Consider the following 19,408-nt stretch of genomic DNA (forward strand, 5'->3'; position numbering starts at 1 on the left):
GCGCCGCAGGCGGAGGATTAACCAAGTAAGCCACGGCGCCGGCCCCTGATCATTCACTTATTTAACATGGCAATAACAAATTTCTGATCTTGAAGTCCCCAACTGGATTACAAAAACCATTGTTCAAATCGGCAGCCAAAAAATGTTTCCATAGAAGAGATAACTGAGGCAAGTCAGCCGCTGGCGGAAGGGAAAATACCGTGGTGGACATAAATGAGCATAGCTCTATCTTGAGAATTTTGATTAGTCAATGGGAATCCAGACATTGTGGCAATATGCCCAACACCTTCCACAAACAATAAATGTCTTTAAACAATACTGAAATATTAAGTAGATATTTTAAAATTTCTACCCATCTCTTTTAAGTAAATGAGAAGAATAAAGACCTCCAGCTTTCCTTCTATCTAAAAGGCTGAGACAGGATGAGTCCTAGACAAGAAAGGACATCACGCCATTATCACTATGTATCCCTCTCTGCCCTGAACAGTGCCTGGGGAGTTGCCTGAACAGTGCCTCTGTGGACGGCAACACCTGAGTTTTCTCCGGGGAAGAAGAGTGTGGGCGAGAAAGAGTTCGCCGTATTGTGACCTCCCTCACACCCGGCCACTGTGCAGTATTCCAGCAGTACAGGCAGTGGCTGGACCTTCCATCAGGCAGTGAGGTTCTGTGAGGAGTTTACTCCTGTGCCTCTGCAGGGTGAGGGGCAGTGAATGATCCCTACTGCCATTAGTCCCTGGACACTTCACCATCCCTTGTTGGTTTCCTTAATGCTGCCCACACCTCTGTAAGGAGACCCTTGGTTGAATGTTAACACTTCTTAAAATGTTCCATATGTTTCCTGCAAGGTCTTTAGCTAATACAGCAGCTTAAGACAAAGTACTGAAACGCTCTTCACATATTTTAGGTGAGGCATACACTTCATTTAATCCCCAGAGTTAAAATCAAATTAAGACAGTCTTCAGATAGTCTTACAGAGGACTTCAGCTCAAGCAAAGGAAGAAAGGAAAATTATTTTAGGCAACATCTATCAGAATTCAAATACTAAAATAGTGCATATATTTTCAAAACTTCCAGGAAATTATGTTTCTCAAAGAAATATTAATCCTCTTCTATTATGGAAAAGCAGTTAACTGATCAATAATCTCTAAGACTGCATCAGTATGCACTATAAACAAAACAAAACAAAACGAGTCATCCCTGGAATCTACCCAATTCAGTACACAGTAACAACTAATTTACAAGCTAAACAAACAAGCAAAAACCTAGTAAACCTTCTCTCTCTCTCTCTCTCTCACACACACACACACACACAGACACATACACACATAAATGCAAAAAAGAAAAAACAAAAATAATAAACAAAGCCAGTACTAACAACTCTGTCTTCTCCCCCTTGACAAGCTCAACAAGACAAGAGAAAACCGAAAGCCTATAATTGGTATTTCTCATCCTTTATCCTATCTGTTTTCCCTACAGCAATTACTAAGTAGGGTTCTAGTCTACACTTGCAATATGTAATGATTTGGTAGTCCATGTATGCTCAAATTTATTTCATTAGCCACTATTACTTCTGTCAACACATTTATCTCTGTTGTTGCCATACACTACTTTTTAACACAAATAAGTGATTTTTTTTCTTTAAAGTTCTTCTTATAATGAGCTTGTCATCCATTCCATGGAACAAAACGGAACACATAAAAGAGTTACTAATTAGCATTCAAAATAAGGATCTTTTTGCTTGTGCCGGTCTACCTCTATGATTTCCCAAAAGAATGTCTTTTTCCAAGTATAAAGCATTTAATTTTATTCTCAACATGGTTTGAAGAAATACAGAGCTCATATAACATTTCTTTCCAATGCACATTTCACTTTCCTCATCCCCAAAAGCTCTTTTACAGTATTCAAGTAGTTTCTAAGAAATACCAAACATTTATGTGGCGCTTTTACATTCACTAGCTCATTTGAAGTTCGTTAGTCTTTGGTGTACACAGATGTCCCATAGGTAAGGATATGAAAGTCAGAGGCCTTTAGCACCTTGATAACATCATAGCAAGTAATCGAAGAACTCTGTATCTTATAATTTAATACACAGCCTGTATGTAACCAAACAGCAAGTAACCACATACACATTATTATCCCAGACACTAAAACAAAAGGAACACTAAAAGGAACCAATGGACAAAGATACTTTATTTAGAACAGTTAAAAAGCATAGCATAAATAAATACCCCAAATGAAAATATTCTTTAAAAATAAATATTCTTTAAAAATAAAATGTATGGTGCTTTTTTTTTTTAAATGTTTCTTTTACACAAAAGAAAACACTTGGGTGAAAACAGGATAGAAGGGTGGATTACAGGAATGAGTTAGCAGGATGGAAAGGAAGCTAAGGGGACATGAATCTTCACATAAACGGTGAAAGACTAGCTTTGTTATTTATTCAGTCAATATTAATTATGTAACCTCTAAGAGCTACCAGGATGAAGAGGAAAAAATTCTTGCATTCAAGCAGTGTATAGCCTAGCAGGGGAGACAATCTAGGTACATGCAGGAAGCACTCACTCACTGATTGAACATTTTTCCTGAGTAGTTGCAGGAAGGCAGTGAGTATGGTACAGAGAAAAAGGCAAAGATGAATAAAACAGCTTTGCCTCCCAGGGAGTAACCAGTCTGGTAGAGAAGATAACACAGCTATGAAGGATTAGAATGAAGAACAACACAAGTGCTATAGGACTGATTCAAATAAAATCCTATGTGAATTCCAAAGAGAGAGGGAGCTGATTCCCAACTGGAGGACTGAGGAGGGTAGCAGCGGGGAGACGTTTCTGTTAAAGGTTATGCAGGATCTGGGTACGCATTGATTCAGTCAGAAAGACACTGCAAGTGAGGATCAAAAACGTGTACAGGGAAGACAGGGAATGGCAGTATGTAAGGTTTTTCTGGGGGGAAGACAATCACAAGGGGCCTCAAATGGGAGTCTAAAGGATATAGGATACAAGAAAAGGCAGGACAGAGAGTATCTCAACACAGGGTATCTAAAAAGAATTTTAAAGTCTATGATAATAAAGGAAAGGAAATTTAGGTTTTTAATTAGAGAACAGATAACTTAGCTAAGCCCTGACAGGCAGATCTGATTCTGACAGGCTGTCCAGATAATTAGAATGGAAGAAGGCCGGGATTCAGTCAAGCCAGCAACTCTTAAGTTGGTACTATTCTCTCCAAATCCTGGAGGTTGGCTCAATTTTGGTATCTCCTTAGACTGGTGAGCTGTGAACTGACACTGGCCTGAATAAAGCCAAACCTCAGGAACTACACCTGTAACAAAAATGCTTTATCAATTACATACCCACAGAGGCACAATCACATGTGCCCCCTGTACTCCTCCATCCTTTTCAGTGGGGTATTTTTACTGTTTGCTATTTTTTTCTAGTTGTAAAATTCATATGTTCACTGTAGAAAATACAGTTTTTTAAATTATCAATTTCATTTAATTATCTATTTCATTATTAACATAATAACACACAATATGTACATACCAGAACTGCTACAATTCTATAGAGAAACAGAATATTTAGAAACACACCACATATTTAAGACTAGTGTAAATCAGGCCCAAAATGATAATGGTCTTTTAAAGAATCACTTGGGGCTATATTGCTAAAGGCCAAAGGAACTGTTAATAGATGGCCTCCAGACCTCTCCCTAAATGTGTGAGTTACAGAGGCACAAAATAATTTCTCAAAAAGCTACCGTGTACAGGAAGCACCCATACAGATACCTGGTTGGACAGTCATCATAGAGGGATATACATACTTAGGCTGATTCACAGAAAAGCATATTTTTACTAGATTTTCTAATCTAGAATACCTAGATTAGAATAATAGAATTATTTCATAATCTAAGAAGGTTTGAATGGGCAAAGGGGCTGAACACAGAAAAATCAAGGAGTCAAATACTGTTGGGTTTTGCATTAAGGCTACTTGATATACAGCTTAATAGCATGAGTTTTAAACCCTATCAGGACTAATGTGAACCTTAACTATGAAACATGGTAACTGTAAGACTTTGAGAAAATTACTCTAAAATTTAAGAAAAAAGGAACAACACCTGTGAGAGTGAAAATTGTCATTAAGTATAAGTTTACTTTGAACAGATGCCCACCACAGTATCACTTTATACAGAAACCTATAGTCTTTTTAAAGATCTAGGGCTTTTTATTAACTTCTTAAAAATTTTTAAAATATATGTTATAAAAGAATGTGAAGGCAGAAAATTCCCCAGCACAAAAGAAATCCAAAGTAAACAATAGGAATATTTATGGGAAAATGGCAGGGCCAAGTCTTACTTATCAATAGTCCCCTTGCATATAAATGGACTCAACTCTCCAGTTAAAAGATGCAGATTGGGCCAGCACCATGGCTCAATTGCAGCACCAGCACTCTGGGTTCTAGTCCCAGTTGGGGCACTGGTTTCTGTCCCAGTTGCCCCTCTTCCAGTCCAGCTCTCTGCTGCGGCCAGGGAAGGCAGTAGAGGATGGCCCAAGTGCTTGGGCCCTGCACCCATATGGGAGACCAGGAGGAAGCACCTGGCTCCTGGCTTGGGATTGGCACGCCGGCTGTAGCGGCCATTTGCGGGGCGAACCAATGGAAGGAAGACCTTTCTCTCTGTCTCTCTCTCTCACTGTCTAACTCTGCCTGTTCAAAAAAAAAAAAAAAAAAAAAAAGCAGATTGGCTGAATGGATTTAAAAACAAGAACCAGCTATTTGCTGCCTACACGAAACACATCTCACCCAATAAAGATACATGCAGACTGAAAGTGCAGGATGAAAGACGGTATTCCATACTAATGAAAAGCAGAAAAGGGTAGGTGTTGCCACCCTAATATCACACAAACTAGTCCTTAACATAACTGTTAAAAATGACAAAGAAAGGCACTACATAATGATTAAGGGATCAATTCAACAGGAAGATGTGACTATAATAAATATATGCACCCAATTACAGGATTCTTGCCTATTTAAAAGAAACATTAATGGATCTACAGAGACATAGACTCCAATACAATATAGTAATGGGGGAAATAAAACCCTATCTTTTGCAACAAGATAGATGCAACAGGAAACCATGATACTTACTGAAATAAGCCAGTCCCAAAAAGACAGATGTCATGTTTCCCCTGATTTAAGGTAACTAATAGAGTACCTGAAAAGTAATGTACTGGAGTGAAATAGATTTTTGTGATTCGATGATTGTTTCAATCTTTGTCTCTTCTGTTGAGGAACAGTGTTTTTTTTTCTCCTCATACTATTTATTGAAAGAGAGAGAGAGAGAGAGAAATGTTTTCTTCCAATGATTCACTTCTTAAATGCCTGCAACAGGTGAGGCTGAGCCAAGATGAAGCCAGGAACCAGGAAGTCAATTTGGGTCTCACATATAGGGGCAGGGACCCAACCACTTGTGGCTGTACTGCTGACTTTCATGATGTGTATTAGCAGAAAGCTAGAGTTTAAAGCAGAGCTGAGACTTGAACACCGGCACTCCACTATAGCATGTGGGTGTCCCAAGCACGGTCTTAACCACTGCACCTAAATGCCTGCCCCTGCCCCAACCTTTTAAAAATATGTGTGTGTCTGTGTATACGATAGATAGACAGACAGACAGATAGACATAGATTGGATTTGAAAGTGGGACATATGTTAATTTTCTTTAGTGGAATTATAAGCCACTCACAATTTCTTTTTTTTTTTAATTATTATTATTATTTTTTTTTTTGACAGGCAGAGTGGACAGTGAGAGAGAGAGACAGAGAGAAAGGTCTTCCTTTTCCATTGGTTCACCCTCCAATGGCCACTGTGGCTGGCATGCTGCGGCCGACACACCGCGCTGATCCGTAGCCAGGAGCCAGGTGCTTCTCCTGGTCTCCCATGCGGGTGCAGGGCCCAAGCACTTGGGCCATCCTCCACTGCACTCCTGGGCCACAGCAGAGAGCTGGCCTGGAAGAGGGGCAACCGGGACAGAGTCCGGCACTCCGACTGGGACTAGAACCCGGTGTGCTGGCGCCACAGGCGGAGGATTAGCCTAATGAGCCGTGGCGCCGGCCCCACAATTTCATTTTCAGTTTTCTACCTGCCAAGAAAAAGTAAAGCAAACAGGTATGGTACAACCATGAATGCTCGATGATGCGTCATTTATTCTTTAAGGCCCATCTATGTGGAGTGTCTTACATCCGCCTCAAACCCTCATAGACCCTTCTATCACTATGTTGTACAGATCTCTTATATAGCACTTATCATACTCTAGACTATAGCTATTCATATTTTATAGTTACATACTATATTCTTTTCTTATCAGCTACTCTCTCCTCCTCACCTTGTTCTATCTTTTATAACTGGATCTTTCAACCAGGGGATTGTAAAACTCATGGAATTAAACATAAAATTAGTGTTTCAGTATAACAATTATAAACACATCTTCCTGGAGAGATCTACAGTTCTCCACCAATTCTCAAAACTGGTCTGAGAGTAAAAAAAAAGTTAAGGAACTCCAGTGTAATAAAGGGACTGTAAGAGGCATTTTTCTGTCCTCTACAGTGCTTAGAATCGACCTTCCATTTGAACAAAAATTTGTGAATATAACATTTAAAAAGAAGATTTATTTACTTGACAGGGAGGTAGGGAGAGACATAAACAGACAGACAGACATACACACACACACACACACACAGATTTTCTATCTGCTGATTCACTCCCCAGATGGCTGCAATGGTCAAGGTTGGTGCAGGCTAATAGCCAAGCTCAGAACACAAAAATTACTTACAGACATCTGTTATCTGTGTGAAGTAAATTAAAACTTTTTCAAGGTGTCATGTCATTATGCATGGCAAAAATGATAATTCATGCCAATTTTATCAATGTAGTATCCAGATAAATAATAAGCATTTTGGCAACTTGCAATAGGCATTTCAAGGTACAAAGAGCATCTTTTATTTAGTGAACACTTTAGTAAATATTTTTAAAATTTGTAAGTATAAAAGATCCTAAAATTCACTGAGTGGTCTTAACAGATGAATGGAAGTAACAGAAGAAAAGGTAAATGGACACAAAGATGAACAACAATTATTCCATGTAAAAAATACAGAGAAAAAAGATTGGACATGGCAGCAGGGAGATGTTACATAAATATTAAATATTCTAATAAATGTATTGTGGGAATCCCAGAAGAAGAGAGGAGGAGAAAAAGGAATAGGAAAAAAAAGTTTGATTTAAAAAGGCAAAAAAAAAAAAAAAAACCTTTCAAATTTGATAAATACAAAAATTTACAGATTCAACATGCTCAAAAGTCATCAAGTGGCCGGCGCTGCGGCTCAATAGGCTAATCCTCCGTCTGTGGCACTGGCACACCAGGTTCTAGTCCCGGTCGGGGCGCTGGATTCTGCCCCGGTTGTCCCTCTTCCAGGCCAGCTCTCTGCTGTGGCCCAGGAGTGCAGTGGAGGATGGCCCAAGTGCTTGGGCCCTGCACCCATAATGGGAGACCAGGAGAACCACCTGGCTCCTGCCTTTGGATCAGCGCGGTACAGTGCACCGGCTGCGGCAGCCATTGGAGGGTGAACCAACGGCAAAAAGGAAGACCTTTCTCTCTGTCTCTCTCTCTCACTGTCCACTCTGCCTGTCAAAAAAAAAAAAAAAAAAAAGCATAAACAACCTCATGTTAAGGTATCTCACAGTGAAACCTTTTTTTTTAATAGAAAACTTTTATTTAATAAATATAAATTTCAAAAGTACAACTTTTGGATTATAGCAGTTTTTCCCCCCATACCCACCCTCCCACCCGCAAACCATCCCATCTCCTACTCCCTCTCCCATCCCATTTTTCATTAAGATTCATTTTTAATTGTCTTCATATACAGAAGATCAACTCTATACTGAGTAAAGATTTCAACAGTTTGCACCCACACAGACACACAAAGTATAAAGTACTGTTTGAAGACTATTTTTACCATTAATTCACATAGTACAACACATTAAGGACAGAGATCCTACATGGGGAGTAAGTGCACAGTGACTCCTGTTATTGATTTAACAATCGACACTCTTATTTATGACATCAGTAATCACCCGAGGCTCTTGTCATGAGCTGCCAAGGCTATGGAAGCCTCTTGAGTTCACCAACTCTGATCTTATTTAGACAAGGCCATAGTCAAAGTGCAAGTTCTCTCCTCCCTTCAGAGAAAGGTACAGTGAAACTTTTGAAAGCTCAAGATGGGCAACAGGTCTTCAAAGCATCAAGAGAAACAGAAGGGCACAATATCCAGTAAATAACAGAATGAGTTAATTTATGGCTGAGTTTTCATCAAAAGCCATAGAGGATTGAAGAGAATATTAAAGCATATTTAAAGTACTAAATGAAAACAAAATAAACAAATAAAACCGTCCTAAAGACTGTATCTACAGGAAATACGCATCAAGAATAAAAGAAAAATATTTTCAGATGAAAGACAACTAAAACTGTTAATCACTAATACACCTACAGTACAAGAAATGCTAAAGGAAGTTGCTCAATAGAAAGCAAAAGCTAATAGAGAGGGGCCAACGCTGTGGCAAAATGGGTAAAGCCACCGCCTGCAGTGCAGGCATCCCATATGGGCACTGGTTTGAGACCTGGCTGCTCCACTTCCGATTCAGCTCTCTGCTATGGCCTGGGAAAACAGTGGAAGATGGCCCAAGTCCTGAGCCCCTGTACCCGTGTGGGAGACCCAGAAGAAGCTCCTGGATCCTGGCTTCAGATTGGCACAGCTCCGGCCATTGCAGCAACTGGGGAGTGAACTATCAGATGGAAGACCTCTCTCTCTCTCTGCCTCTCCTCTCTCTTTATAACTCTTTCAAATAAATAAATAAATCTTAAAAAAAAAAAAAAACACGCTGGGGCTGGCACTGTGGAGTAGTGGGTTAAAGCCCTGGCCTAAAGCGCTGGCATCCCATATGGGCACTGGTTCTAGTCTCGGTTGCTCCTCTTCCAATCCAGCTCTCTGCTATGGCCTGGGAAAGCAGTAAAAGATGGTCCAAGTCCTTGGGCCGCTGCACCCATGTGGGAGACCCGGAGGAATCTCCTGGCTCCTACCTTTGGATTGGCACAGCTCTGGCCATTGCGGCCATCTGTGGAGTGAACCAGTGGATGGAAGACCTCTCTCTCTCCCTCTCTCTCTGCCTTTCTGTAACTCTTTTAAATAAATAAAATAAATCTAAAAAAAAATTAGATGATATTGATGTCTTCACTAAAAAATAACAAAATATTATAGATGCAAAAGAATATTTTTTCTTTCAATTATTACTCTTTAAAGAAATTTTTTTAAAAAATAATTATAAATGATTACAAAACTACTTAGAAAAAGAAAAAGCAAGCTATATCATGATGATTATAAAGGGAATTCCTATATTCCATTAAAGCTAAACATATACTAAAACAGAAAAAAATCTGTATTAAGGAGGCTATATTGATATTTCCAAATAACACATGTAATTGTCAAAAAATTAAGATTCTAAATCTTTTGGTAATTAAATGTCAATGTCATAACTTGGACAAGCATTACATAAATGATTGGCAAAGACATTTAAAAATTCTACTGTTTTCCCAGAAATTGTCATAAACCATAATACAACAAAAAGTTCACAGGAAATGGAATTAAAAGACAAGGCAGGGTTGGGTGTCGGGAGCAACAGTTAAGATGCTCGCATCCTATATCAGAGCAACTCATTTTAAGTTCCAGTTCTGCTTCAGAATCCAGCTTCCTGCTAATGTGCACCCTGAGAGACATCAGTGATGGACCAAGTACTCAGGTCCCTGCCACTCAGATGAGAGACTCGGATAGAGTTTCAGGCTCTTGGCTTCAGCTTTGCCCCATCCTGGCTGCTGTGGGCATTTGAGGAGTAAACTAGTTGATGGAAGATCCCTGTCTGTCTCTGCCTCACTCCTTCTTTCTCTGTGTCTCTCTGCCTTTCAAATAAATAAAATAAATACAAAATATATACAATTTTTGAAATTGTATACCTATGCATAATTTTCTGTGATATGCATTTTCCTTTAAGTCTTTGAATTCCTCTCATATATATTTCTCCAGCAGAATCCAGGAAAATCTTTATATTCAGATTAAATATATAAAGTTTAGATTCTACATCATAAATATTCTACCTACTACATATTAAAATACTATACTTTGACATAAGCTATTTTGATTAATTGCTTCAATGGTGCTTTTTTTAAAAATTTGCTTTAATATTAAAGAATTAGCAGAATATAAAATTCTTCCATAGATGTATTTACTAAAGAGCCAATTTTCCTAATATTTAGTCTTGTTCAGTATTCAGTGCCTGCTGTGGACCAATACCATAAGTGCTGGATAGCAGTGCATACAACAGCCATGTTCTACTAGACAAACGTTGCTGCTTCTCTGGAACACAGATTTATATCAACACTGTTTCAAAATATCTTAATGTTTTTGTAAATATACTCATGCTGGTAATATTTTTGAAAAATTCAATGTATCCCTCTGACCTCTAATGAAAAATTTAGAGATAATTCCTTTTTAATACATAAAAAGGTTTGCCTGCCACGGAATTTGCTTTTCTCCATAGCAATATCAATATATCAAAGTAGAAATTACTCTAAACTCGTAAAGGTTTACCTGAAATAGGAATATTCTGTGAGACTGATAACTGCACATCTCCGGTTCCTGGTGGCATGTCAACAACTAAATAGTCCAGTTGACCCCAATCTACCTAAAAACCAAGATGACAGAAATAACATCATTGTGCAACAATTCCAGTGAACAGTGACATAAAAAAAAAATTAATGCATCAATAACAAATCTCTACTAATAGCCATTACTGAATCATCACTAGGTTCCAGGCACTGTGCTGAGGGCCTAGGATACATGGATGAGCTAGTGACAATCACTGCTTTGAGCACATCTTTCCCGAATGATAATCTTAAATTTCCAAATGAGCCTTCCACATGTACACACACTAATGGCAAACCCTTTTCACAATTTGGGACCAACCACTTATTTTTACTGGGTCTAGCCAATGTTTTGTCTGAGAAATCTTAGTGTTCAGTCATTTAGGTTTTTGGGATAGCATTTGCTTTAATTTTTAAAAGTTTTTTTTTTTTTTCATAAAAATAAAACACATTAATTAGGAAACAAAACTTAAAAATAAGAAAAAATTAAATATAACTAGAGTCTTAGCACCATTAACATTTTAATTTTTTTCTTTGCAGGCTTTTTTCCTTTTTTAAAAAAGTTCATTTATTTGAAACACAGAGTTATGGAGAGAGAGACAGAGAGAGGGCTCTTCCATCTGCTGGTTCACTACCCAAATGGCTGCAATGGCTGGGTTGGGCCAGGCCTAAGCCAAGAACCACATAAACCTATTCCCATATGGGATGCTTATATCTCAGGCAGTGGCTTAACTCCCTATGCCACAAAGCCCATCCCCTTTCCAGCCTTTTACAAAAGTACCTATGCCCAGAATATTCAGTGTGTAAGCAAGTCCTTAATCCAGGGCCAGAATTCAGATGTGTCTCATTGGCACCTCGGGCACTTTCCCTTGGAGTTTCCTTTGCAAATGGCCCCAGGATCCTCACACTGGTTAAGTATTGACAATGAAGTAGTTTTATGGTCCCTGATAACAGAACTTACAATATCTAGAGAAACAGACATTAAGGAGATAATCATCCTAATAAATATATTCACAAGTAGCACTGTGAAGCCATGTGCAAAGAGTATTAACTTTCAGAAACTGAAAGACCAGCATGGCTAAGAGAGCAGTGAATGAGAAAGACTACCATTCATGTACTCTTGTTTCATGATTTGTCTTCCTATAAAACTATAAGCTGAATTGGTATATCTTAACATAGAATGAATATACAGGAAGAGCTTAATTAAGTTTTCTTTCAATGAATGAATGAATAAATTAACATATGCAACAGTTTTTTCTTTTAACTTTTATTTAGTAAATACAAATTTCCAAAGTACAGTTTATGGATTACATTGGCTTTCCTCCCCATAACTTCCCTCCCACTCGCACCCCTCCCATCTCCTGCTCCCTCTCCCATTCCATTCACATAAAGATTCATTTTCAATTCTCTTTATATACAAAAGATCGATTCAGTATATATTATTTCATCAGTTTGCACCCACACAGAAACACAAAGTGTAAAATACTGTTTCAGTACTAGTTATAGCATTACTTCACATTGGACAACACATTAAGGACAGATCCCACATGAGGAGTAAGTACACAGTGACTCCTGTTGTTGACTTAACAATTTGACACTCTTGTTTATGGCGTCAGTAATCTCCCAAGGCTCTAGTCATGAGTTGCCAAGACTATGGAAGCCTTTTGAGTTCGCCGACTTCGATCTTATTCCAACAGGGTCATAGTAGAAGTGGAAGTTCTCTCCTCCCTTCAAAGAAAGGTACCTCCTTCTTTGATGGCCCATTCTTTCCACTGGGATCTCACTCACAGAGATCTTTCATTTAGGTTTTTTTTTTTTTTTTTTTGCCAGAGTGTCTTGGCTTTCCATGCCTAAAATACTCTCATGGGCTCTTGAGCCAGATCCAAATGCCTTAAGGGCTGATTCTGAGGCCAGAGTACTGTTTAGGACATCTGCCATTCTATGAGTCTGCTGTGTATCCCGCTTCCCATGTTGGATCGTTGCCTCCCTTTTTGATTCTATCAGTTAGTATTAGCAGACACTAGTCTTGTTTGTGTGATCCCTTTGACTCTTAGACCTATCAGTGTGATCAATTGTGAGCTGAAATTGATCACTTGGACTAGTGAGATGGCATTGGTACATGCCACCTTGATAGGATTGTATTGAAATCCCCTGGCACATTTCTAACTCCACCATTTGAGGCAAGTCCGATTGAGCATGTCCCAAATTGTATATCTCCTCCCTCTCTTATTCCCTCTCTTATATTTAACAAGGATCACTTTTCAGTTAGAATTTAAACACCTAAGAATAATTGTGTGTTAATTACAGAGTTCAACCAATAGTACTAGAACAAAAAAAAAATACTAAAAGGGATAAAGTATTTAAATTGTACAGTCAGGACAAGGGCTGATCAAGTCACTGTTTCACATAGTGTCCATTTCACTTCAACAGGTTTCCCCTTTGGTGCTCAGTTAGTTGTCGCCGAATAGGGAGAACATACGATGTTTGTCCCTTTGGGACTGGCTTAATTCACTCAGAATAATGTTTTCCAGATTCCTCCATTTTGTTGCAAACGACTGGATTTCATTGTTTTTGACTGCTGTATAGTATTCTATAGAGGTTTTTTTTTTTTTTTAAAGATTTTAGAGGGAGAAGGAGGGGGAGAGGGAGAGGAAGAGGTTAATTTTCCATTTGCTGGTTCACTATCCAAATGGCTACAATGGCCAGGGATGGGCCAGGCAGAAGCCAGGAGCCTGGAACTCTATCTGGGTTTCAAACCAGCATTCTGATATGAGAAGCTGGCATCTCAGGAGGTAGCTTAGCTTTCTATGCCGTACACTGGCCCCAAGATTTCTTCTTTCTAACTCAAGTGAAACTAGGTATATAATTCCATGCTCTACTTCTTAAGAATCTAATAATGTATAATACTCCTTTCCCATATAATCATACTTTTTTAAAGAAAAAGTTTAGATGAGGGGCTGGCATTTGGTGCAGGAGGTTAAGTCACATCTTGCAATGCTGGTATCACATACGAGTGCCAGTTGGAGTCCCTGCTGCTCCACTTCTTATCCAGCTTCCTGCTAATGGACCTGGGAAGGCAGGGGAAGATAGTCCAAGTACTTGGGACCCTGCCACCCACATGGGAGACCATTATGGAATTCCTGGCTCCCGGCTTTGATCTGGTCCAGCTTTCGCTGTTCTAGCCATTTGGGAAGTATACCTGCAGATGGGAGAGATTTTCTCTCTGTGTGTGTGTTTCTCTCTCCCAAAAAGATCCATTTTATTTCATATCCTATGTTCTGAAATCCATAGTGATATGGGCAGAAAGATGAGATTAAATTAATTGTAATCATGAGCTGAAGACGTTGCCCCCCCCTCCACCCAGTGCATGATCTCACACCCCTATATGATCCCACCTGTATATGCCCAACTGCCAATCAGACTATGTAACCACTCCCCTTTTGGGAGTGAATAAAAAACGTGGAGCGTACTCCCCCACCACCTTGCTCTCCCACCTCTGGGCTTGTGGCCTTTCGGCTGCCCCTTGCCCTGTTTGCCCCTGCACCACACAGTTTTGCGGTCATTCCTGCCTGCGTGGTTATTCTCCCCACGCAGCTCCGCCCTATGAACACCTGCATGTGGCCCCTGGTCTGCTCTCTTGCTAGGAATGGAACTTAAATAAAGCCCTCACGTTTCTGTGTTTCTCTCATTTCCCCAAATAAATTTTAAACCTTACCACGTCACCTCTTTTATTCAAGTCGATATTTAGAATTCTTATCTAAATATATGACAAGGACCCTTGAGATATTAATATTAAAATAGTTAATAATTTAAAAATAAACAATTTCATCAGCATAAGCAGCCTGACAAGTTTCATTGTTTCAGCAAACATCAAATGACTGGTTCTAACAATTTCTCACTGCTGTTCCCTGGCATTTAGTCACATTGATCTTGTTGCCTCCAAGTTCTTATTTCTTTAAACAGAACTGCTATTAAGGTTCCAAGGGACTGGAAACAAAAATTCACCATTAAGGCAGTCATTACAAAGAATTCTTAAATGGAATTTAAATTGTCTAGAAACAAACAAAGAAATCTGGACCAGTATCTTCATCACACACAGTAGGTTTCACATAAATGTTGCTTGGAATTGAAACTCTACTGAGTATCTGAGTTCCAGCTTTGCTTTGTTTTTCATTTATTTAATTGAAAGGCAGAGTTACAAAGACAAAAGGAGAAATAGAGAGATCTTTGATTTGCTGGTTCATTCCCCAGATGGTCACAAGGTCTGGGGCTTGGCCAGGCAGAAGTCAGGAGCCTTGAAGTCTATCCAGGTCTCCCATGCGGGTGGCTGAGGCCCAAGCACTTAGGCCATCTTCTGCTGCTTTCTCAGGTACATTAGCAGAGAGCTGGATCAGAAGTGGAACAGCAGGGACTCAAACTGGAGCTCATTATGGGATACCTGTATCACAGGTGGTAGCTTAATCTGCTGCACTGCAATACTTACTTTCTGAATTCCAGTTTTATAGCACTCACTCACTCACACTAGCATTGAAATACACTGGCTGCCAGTAAGTTCCAGTTAACTTGTGAAACATCCATCAAAAGCACTCATTTTAAAATGCTTTGGGGATTCTCAAAACTTATTTGTTTACTCTGTGTTTTACAAAGCGTAAGAAATAAGTATTGGCAAAACACCCAGGGAGGGCAGGCATTGTGGCACAGTGGGTTAAGGCACAGGTCGGGACACCCATTGCCTTACTGGCGTGTGAGACACAGTCCCAGCACCTCCACTTACCATCCAGCTTCTTGCTAAGGCATCCTGGGAGGCAGCAGATGACGGCTCAAGAGTTTGGGCCCCTGCCACCCATGAGACAGACATGGTCGGAGTTCTGGCCTTCTCATTTGGCCTGGCCCAGGCCCAGCTGTTGTGGGCATTTAGGGAGTGAACCAGCAGATGGACACTCTTTCTCTCTCTGTCTCCCTCTCTCTGTCACTCTGCCTTTCAAGTTTATGAAAACAAATTAAAAAAAAAAAAAAATCTCATTTAGTGAAACCTGGCGGCGGATCCAGATTTTGTGTGGTCTGAAGCATATGCAATTTGAGTGGTCCTCTCTAAGGATAAGAAAATAAAATTACAAATGCAAAGTTAGGTACAGCTTATCCTCAACTTATGATGGGGATAATGTCCTGATAAGTCCATTGTGAGCTGAAAATATTGTTAATCAAAAATGCATTTAATACGCCTAAATTTCTGAACTTCACAGCTTAGCAACACAGTTGTTTTTCCTTGTGCTCAGTTACAGGGCTCACTGGAAGCTGCAGCTCCATGATGCTTGCCCAGCATCACGAGAACATCATACTAAGGTCACAGCAGAGAACTGGATCAGAAGAGGGGCAGCCGGGTCTTGAACTCGCACCCATATGGGATGGCAGTGCTTCAGGTCAGGGCATTAACCCGCTGTACCACAGCTCCAGCCAGCCCCAAATTAGAGTTCTTGAAGGCAGTCCAGGGATGATCTTTGGATAGAAGTGAAATTGCAGCAGGGATTTCAGAAATGTGGTTGCAAAGTCAAAGAAGTGCATCAGATCTGAAGAGGGATATGTAAACAGGAAAGTGGGAATATCAAAATCAAAACCAGACCTTCTCCCTCTGGTCCAACTATAACACAGTAGGGCAACTATAGTTACCAGTAATACACTTCACACATATTTCAAAATAGCTAAAAGAGAGGATTTTGAATGTTCTCACTGCAAGAAAATGATAAATCTTTAAGGTAATGGATACCCTAATTACTCAGATTTTATCATTATGCAAGATATGCATATATTGAAATACCACACTGTCACCCATAAATACATATAGTTATGTGACAATCAAAAATAACAAACATACATATACACACACCCAACCACAACCAGGACCATGATAGCTGAAAAAAATTAGATGAAGCACAGGTTAGGAGCAGCTGTTTAGACCTGAATCTGCCCAGCTAGATGCCTCTTTATATACACATGATCTTTATTCTCTACTGAACTGTTTCCTCTACAGTATATCTAAAGAGATCCAGCACTTTTGGATCCAAATACAATGTTGTCACTGAGCTTCTGTCCAAAGCCATTCAAGTAACAGTTGATTTTTTATTTATTTTTGTGAGATAGTGAAAAATATATTTGGTCTATGTCCCCATTTCTGGACATAAAATCCTAAATCCTTTAGTATCTCCAGAGTGATAAGAATGTCTTTTGTATGCTAATGAATTGCTAGTGGCTGGGGACTTCTAGCTAGCCTCCGGATGGGGCTGGTTGCCAGGGGAACCAATCCTGTGATTAGAGGGCTGGAACTTTCAGTTCTCCCCCAGGGAGGAGAGAAGGGATTGAAGGTTGAGTTGATAAACCCGTGGCCAATGATGTCATCAATCACTCCTACATAAAGAAGCTTCCATAAAAACCACAAGGACAGAGTTCTGGGGGTTTCTGAAAAGCTTCCTGCCATGGAGCTTCCTGCTGGGCAGCCCGCTGAGAGAAAGCCTAGAAGCTCCATGCCCCTTCTCCCATACCTTGTCCCATGCATCTCTTCCATCTGGTGGTTCATTTGTATCCTTTGTAACACCCTTTATAATCAATGGGTAAATGTAAGTGTTTCCCTGAGTTTTGTGAGCAGCCCCAGCAAATTAATCAGACTCAAGGCAGGGGTCCTGGGAACCCTGAAGTATAACACCAGACTGTCAGGAGCACAGGTCACAGCTTATGTGTGCAACTAGCATCTGAAGAGGGAGCAGCCCTCAGACTGAGCCCTCTACCTGTGGGCTCTGCAGCTAACTCCAGATATCTCAGAACTAAACTGAATTAGAGGGCACACAGCAAGTAAGTATCTGCTGTAGAACAGGTTGTGGTTGGGGGGAAACACCTGTCACACCTGCCACCAGAAGTACTGACTGGGTGTATGAAAGTCCAGAGCAAGTGAGGCCGACTTTGGTCATTTTCTTTGTATTTCCACAATCCTATCGAGACATGTTTGTTTGCAATTGCAACACTTAATAGCTTATGGTATTTTTAAAAGTTTCAGTTTCACTTTGTTTATTAAGATATCTAACACTTGATGGTTACAGCACCAGGAATAACTAAGCCTCGGTTAAATTATTTTCCTTTCTCTTTTACACATATTATCAAGAAAAATAATCCAAGCTAGCAATTTTAAGCTAACAATACTTTATATTTTATATTCCCCAAACAATATTTTATATTCAAGATAATGTCCAATAGTCTGAAAGTAACTCAAAGATTGAAATAAAGACATTCCCTCTTTTCAGAGGAATGTCTGGGAGACAAAACTATCTTATATTTGGACAGATAAGGCAATGCATTTTCTCAAGACATCAATTAGGAAGAACACAGTGCTACGAACAAGGAAAAAAAGAAGGGTCACCTTCCAGAGACACTTCTATTAAGAAGCAGACCAAAGCAGTAGCAATCAGGCCTTGCTCCAAAAGACGCTGGGAAGACAAATGCAAACAGGCTGAGTTGTAAGGCTGAATAGAACCGGCCCATGAATGCACAGCCCACAGTTCCATTTTTGGCCTCTCAGCTGGTTTAGCAGTTTAGCACTGTCAGCCTCCAGGACAGCAGTTTCCATCATCAGCATTACTTAGCCCAAGTGCAAAGACCATAGGGTCAATACAGTTTCTCCAAAGCAAAGGTAAGGTATTCTGCTAACAAGGGCAATGTGAACCATGTGAACATAACAGCAGTAGGGGTGAACTCGGAGCCATGCAGAGTAAGGCAGGAAAACCACTGCTGAAACAGAAACACACCCTATAGAGCCAAAGTAGTGACCAAGAAGAATTAAAATCTTACGGGCAAGGAAAAGGTGTAACCACAGAACAAACCAGGAAATCATGAAGCAAGAGAAACAGGACAAGATACAGAATGGTTTGAACAATTCAAAAGTAGGCTGTGTGGTCCGTTTGGCCTAACATAGTAAAAGCTGCTGTTAGGACATCCACATCCCACACTGGAGTACCTGGATTCAGTTTCCACTTCAGTTTCCAGCTTTCTGCTAAAGTAGACCCTAGGATGCAGTAATGGTGGCTCAAGGAATTGGTCCCTGCCACATACATGGGAGAGACCTGGATTGAGTTCCTGGCTCCTGGCTTTGGTTCAGCCCAGTCCCAGCTGTTGCAGGACTCTGGGGGAGTAAACTAATATATGGAAGCACTTTCTCTCTCTCTCTCTCTTTCTCTCTAATACAAAAGTAAAAAAACTTTCAATGAAATTAAAAAAAAAAATATGGGTTGTGTCCAGGGAGCCCATTTGTGTGGTAAATGGAAAATGTTGTAAGTATTAGGACATCTTTTTTTTTTTTTTTTTTGTAAGTTTTATTTATGTATTTGAGAAACAGAGGATTCTTACCTACTGGTTCACTACCCCAAATGTTGGCAACAGCTGGGGCCAGGCTGGAGCCAAAGCTAGGCGTTAAGAATACTATCTAGGTGTCCCACATGGTGGCAAAAAACCAGTTACTTGAGTCATCATCACTGCTACCCAGGGTATACAATGGAAGGAGACTAGAGTCAGAAACTGACCCAAAGGTCCATGTGCTGGGAACTTGGTCTTCAGCGTGATGGTGTTGGGAGGTGAGAACCCTTCAAAGGGCATACCGAGGCCAAGGGAATCAGGTCATGGGGGTCGTACTCCTGGA

At 40.0% G+C, this 19,408-nt stretch overlaps 1 protein-coding gene across 5 annotated transcripts in view; it reads right to left on the reverse strand.

Moving 5' to 3' along the window:
* NUBPL (NUBP iron-sulfur cluster assembly factor, mitochondrial) overlaps nucleotides 1-19,408 on the reverse strand; it is a 310,868-nt gene that overhangs the window by 45,215 nt on the left and 246,245 nt on the right. For all 5 annotated transcript variants that reach the window (XM_062205302.1, XM_062205303.1, XM_062205304.1 and 2 more), the window contains one exon: nucleotides 10,679-10,772. In XM_062205302.1, coding sequence (XP_062061286.1) covers nucleotides 10,679-10,772 — 94 coding nt within the window. The remainder of the gene's footprint in view (nucleotides 1-10,678; nucleotides 10,773-19,408) is intronic.

Source organism: Lepus europaeus, chromosome 11, assembly GCF_033115175.1.
Source record: "Lepus europaeus isolate LE1 chromosome 11, mLepTim1.pri, whole genome shotgun sequence".
NCBI lineage: Eukaryota > Metazoa > Chordata > Mammalia > Lagomorpha > Leporidae > Lepus > Lepus europaeus.